The 4,689-nt window shown below is 44.9% G+C and overlaps 1 protein-coding gene across 1 annotated transcript; it reads left to right on the top strand.

Annotated features, from left to right (window-relative positions):
• The first annotated feature begins 951 nt into the window (after positions 1–951).
• Positions 952–2,245, top strand: LOC143817607 (uncharacterized). The gene is made up of 2 exons (XM_077299097.1): positions 952–1,185; positions 1,261–2,245. The coding sequence occupies exons 1-2, from the start codon at positions 1,004–1,006 to the stop codon at positions 2,243–2,245; spliced, it is 1,167 nt and encodes a 388-aa protein (XP_077155212.1). The 5' UTR covers positions 952–1,003.
• The last annotated feature ends 2,444 nt before the right edge of the window (positions 2,246–4,689 follow it).

Here is a 4,689-nt window from a genome sequence, read left to right as displayed (position 1 = left end):
TTTAAAAAGATGACAGAAAAAAAGTTATAACACTCAGGCTGGGGTCACACATGCGTGTTTTACGTACGTAAGAGCGCAAAAACTACGTACGTAAAACTCGCATTACATACGGCACAATGCTTCTCAATGGGTCTAGTCCTATACGGCGTATATTACGGATCCGTAATTTACGGAGTTGTACGGGCGCAGAAAATCGCAGCATGCTGCGTTTGTCAGCGTATCGCGCAAAAAATACGCCAATGCAAGTCTATGGGAGAGCGTATAATACGGAATGCTTACGGACCATGCGTGTGCCTTGCGCGAAATACGGATTTACTGGCAGATGTCCTGAAAGGTCCAAAGGCCTCAATCAGGCAGGTGAGACATGCTAATTAGCTGAAAAAGCCAGACAGTGAACCCGGAAGTCTGCTGCACGCCTCCACGGAGTGATATTCAGCATGGCAAACATTGTCAACGCGGACATGCTGATCATTTTGGTCCAAGAGAGGCCTGTCCTCTGGGACCAAAGAGACCCTAATTATGCAAACAGGGCACAAAAAGAGGCAGCATGGAGGAGTGTGTGTGTGGCCCTCTTCCCACATTATGACCAGCAGCCACGTCAGGCACAGCGACAGATAAGTAAGTACACCCATGTTTTAAATGTAATGTTCTTGAGAATTATCAGGCCCTTACTACTTTGAATTTCTCTTCCCGAATTTAGTAAATAGTCATGAAGGAACTAGAAAGCCCACCAGTAGATACATGGTGTTGTACAAGAGAAACGGATTTCATTAATGTTTAGAATACGTGTCCCTTTTACTTACTAAACTAACAGTGTTTCCCATTATTTGGCCTTTCTGTGATAGAGGTTAGTGGACTATGTCCTTGTGGCTTTGCTTGCTAATTTTGTTTTTGGGGTAAATTTAAGATTAAATCTTCTCCACAAAGGCCTATTTGGATGCTACACTTAAATCTCTGTAGTCAGTTCCACCTTTTGTGAGCTCACTGATTAATGGCCTAAAGAATGTGTGTATTTTTTGTTGTTTCAGTGGGTGATGTTACAACAAGGTGGCGGAGTATCCGCGACCAGTACAGGAGGGAGAGGCAGCAGCGGGAGAGAAGTGGAGCCGGGGCACCTCCAAAAAAAAAAAAATACATATATTTTGACCGACTCAACTTTCTGAATCCCAGCATGGACCTCAGGCCGTAAGTAACATTGTTTTCTGTGTATTTTTGGGTTTTTGTCTTATTTGTGGCCCTAAAACATTTTTTCTTTTTCAGAACTCAGTCTAACCTCACTGACAGGGAGACAGGGTCTGACTCGGAACTTGTCATTGACCCAGTTGGTGAAGTTGAAGAGGTGGCTGGTCCATCTGATGCTCCCTCTGGCTCCATCCCTCCTGGATCCTCATCTGGTCAGGCTGCTCCATCTGCCTCCGTCCCACACCCTGAGGACCCACATTTTGCCTCTTCTGCAGCACCACCACCTAGCCAGGATGACCCTGGAAATAGCAGCAGCCCAACTGTTGCCCTGGCTCCATCCCCACAGGCTGCAGGCAGACCACAGCGTGCACGCCGCAGAAGAGAATTGCTCCAAAGGCGCCAAAACGTGGATGCTGGGGTCCTGAGCTACTTGGCCCGTGTTCGAGACGATGATGGGGAGGAGGGATTTACCAGGAGCATGGCCCATTACTTAAGGTCCCTAGAGCGTGAGTTAAGGCTTCGTGTGAGAGGGTGTTTTCAGATCCTTGTTGACGCATGCACCCCCCCAAATAACCCATACAATCTCATGCATATGATTGAACAGTGGCAGATGTCACCAGAAAATCTTCTGCGGCCTCAGAGATTACAAGGCCTGCCAGCTCAACAAGGATCTGAAGCACCCCCTCCACGACAGCCAACACCTCAGCCCCAACCCCCATCAAACACACAATGGCCACCTCAGCAACATATGGCGGGATATCTTCAACCATCCCAATATGGCCACTTGTCCACACCCAGTGCTGGAGGCTGGTCCCAACCTGGGTTTGGACAATATGGTCATTTTGGGTTGGGTTATGATTCCCGGCAATATGGTTATCACCAGCAGGGGTATCTACCAAATCCTCGCCCCACTCTTCCAAGTTCCCAGCATCATAGCTTGGCAAATGTCCCTCAGGCCACTACAACATCTGCACAGGGTGCTGGACAGTTGGCCGTACAAATGCCACCTGATGCAGATAATGAGCAAGCTACTTCTCCTGCCCCAACCTACCAGGACTTATAATTTGGTTTTTTTGTGTTTTAATGTTATTTTAACCTTTTTTTTTTGTTTTTAAAATATGATTTGGATACAATATTTAGGCTTGTATTGTCACTACAGAGCATGTTTTACTGTGGTTGTTTACGCTATTTTTGTTAAAAAAGAAAAATAGGCCTTTAGAAGGCCAAAAAAAGGTTTGGAAAAAAAACAAACAAAGAAAGTAAAAAAAGTTATTCAGTAAAACGTTTTCTTACTACCAGTCACCGTCTGTATGCGCTGGATTCATTCTTCCATCACACACACATGATATGCTGATAACCATATGTGAAATAAGAAAATAAAACACACACAGCTGGAAACTTGATTAACACATACTTTATAGAGCTAATTAATTACACATGCAAAAATGCATAGTCTTGCCAGGGAGTAGCACCTTGAGGAGACATAAAATAATTTGTAAAGATATCACGAACTCTCAGTCCAGAAAGTGGCCGACGCGGAGGAGGGACATATGGGGTAGGCCTAGGAACATTGGTCATGAGGTTATCTTCAAAATTTGTAGAGGAACAATCATGTATTCTTGTGAAATTATGGAGAATGACACAGGCTTTGATCACCTCATTGATTGTAGCCTCACTCAGCTGGATGGCAGACTGAAGAACACGCCATTTGGCCACAAGAATCCCAAAGGCGCACTCAACCAGTCTCCGTGCCCTGGCAAGTCTCAAATTAAACACCCTCCGCCGGTGGTCAAGGTTGCGCCTGGGGTAAGGCCTCATGACGTGGCTCGACAGTTGGAAGGCCTCATCTCCCACAAAAACAAAAGGCACTGCTTCCGCATTGGAGCCTGGGAGTTGTTGTGGTGGTGGGAGGTTCAACTGGTTGTCACGTAGCCGCCGACCCATTATGGACGAATTGAAGACCCTAGAGTCTCCAGTTCGCCCATAGGCCCCAATGTCTACAATTACAAACCTGTAGTTACTGTCAGCAACTGCTAACAGAACTACAGAGAAAAACTGCTTGTAATTGTAGAATTGGGAACCAGAGTTCGGCGGCTTACGCACCCTGATATGTTTCCCATCCACAGCTCCAATGCAATTAGGGAAGTCACAATTATTTCTGAAACCTGTGGCGATTTTAAGCCAATCGTCCTGTTTTGGCTCCGGCAACACAGCTTCATGTAGTTTCTGCCAGATTTGGGAACAGGTTGTCCTAACAATGCCTGAAATGGTCGACCGCCCAATCAGAAACTCCATGTGTAGACCCGCATAGGACAATCCTGTCGCCAGGAAGCTGCAATACAACAAAAAGGGAAAAAAAACAAAACATGAGGACGATGAACAAAGGAATAAGCCAAAGTGTATATTTCATTTACTATTAAATTATTTACAGTATACAAATTTACAATTGACAAAATAACTAGACTAGAAAATTGGCAAAAATCTTTGATATGTGCTTGTGGCTTCATGTCAAAGTGAAGTTAATTAAACCTAGTAGGACAACACACATTTGGAAAGAACCCCCCAAAAAAACCAGTATTGGAAAATGTGGAATACATACCGTAAGGTTAGGAGCAGACGCTCCTCAGCAGAGATGGCTTTTCTCATCCAGGTGTCCTGAAAGGTGAGCCCAGGACGTAAGATCTCCAACAACATGTCAAAAGTCCGGATGGACATTCGAGTATACTGGTAAAACTTCTCTGGATGTGCCCTCAAAGCTGAATATAGTCTCTGGAAATGGCCTTTACTCTGGCGTTGGGTCAATAGAGGATGTACCCACAATCTTCGTCTCCTCCTTCGCGGATCCACATTGACCGGATATGGCTGGCCAAAGCGCCGAGACAACACCCAGTGAAGCAACACCCGCTGAGTTGTGCTTAAATACACAGGGCCAGACATGTTTGTAATCTCAAAGCAACACAGCCAAAATATGCTAGACAACATATAGGGCAGATGGGAGGGCTCCACCTGTTGTAGAGGTCTTAAATAGTGTTGTTAATGATGGTTTAAATGATTTGCAGGCCTGAAAACCGTTAAATGTCCATTTTGTGATGGTGCGTGCTAAATACGCCATACGGATCACATACGGATTACACACGCACAAGCACATGCGCAAAATACGCGACCACACCTAAGCAACGCAGGAACTACGGAAGTCGCTTACGGAGACATTTTGGCGTATTGAACGCGTAGTACGGACGTATAATACGTGGCGTATTGTCTTACGCCATGTGTGACCCCAGCCTTATAAAAACTTTTAAAAACTTAGAAATCATTTTTTTTTTTCAGTCTTTCTAGTTAGTCACTAACTTTACAGCTCTGAGTTATCAATGATGATATTACTCAGGCATTTCACATGCTTTTCAAAATCTAAAAAAGTCCCTTTTTTTTTTTCTATGACTCGCATCATATGTATCTGTAATAAGGATCTGGAGCGGAGGATGGGCCGGGGCCTAAGATTAGGTCACA

The sequence above is a fragment of the Ranitomeya variabilis genome, chromosome 3 (genome assembly GCF_051348905.1).
Source record: "Ranitomeya variabilis isolate aRanVar5 chromosome 3, aRanVar5.hap1, whole genome shotgun sequence".
NCBI lineage: Eukaryota > Metazoa > Chordata > Amphibia > Anura > Dendrobatidae > Ranitomeya > Ranitomeya variabilis.
Note: the sequence above shows the minus strand (reverse complement) of the source record. Positions and strands in the feature narration are given on the sequence as shown.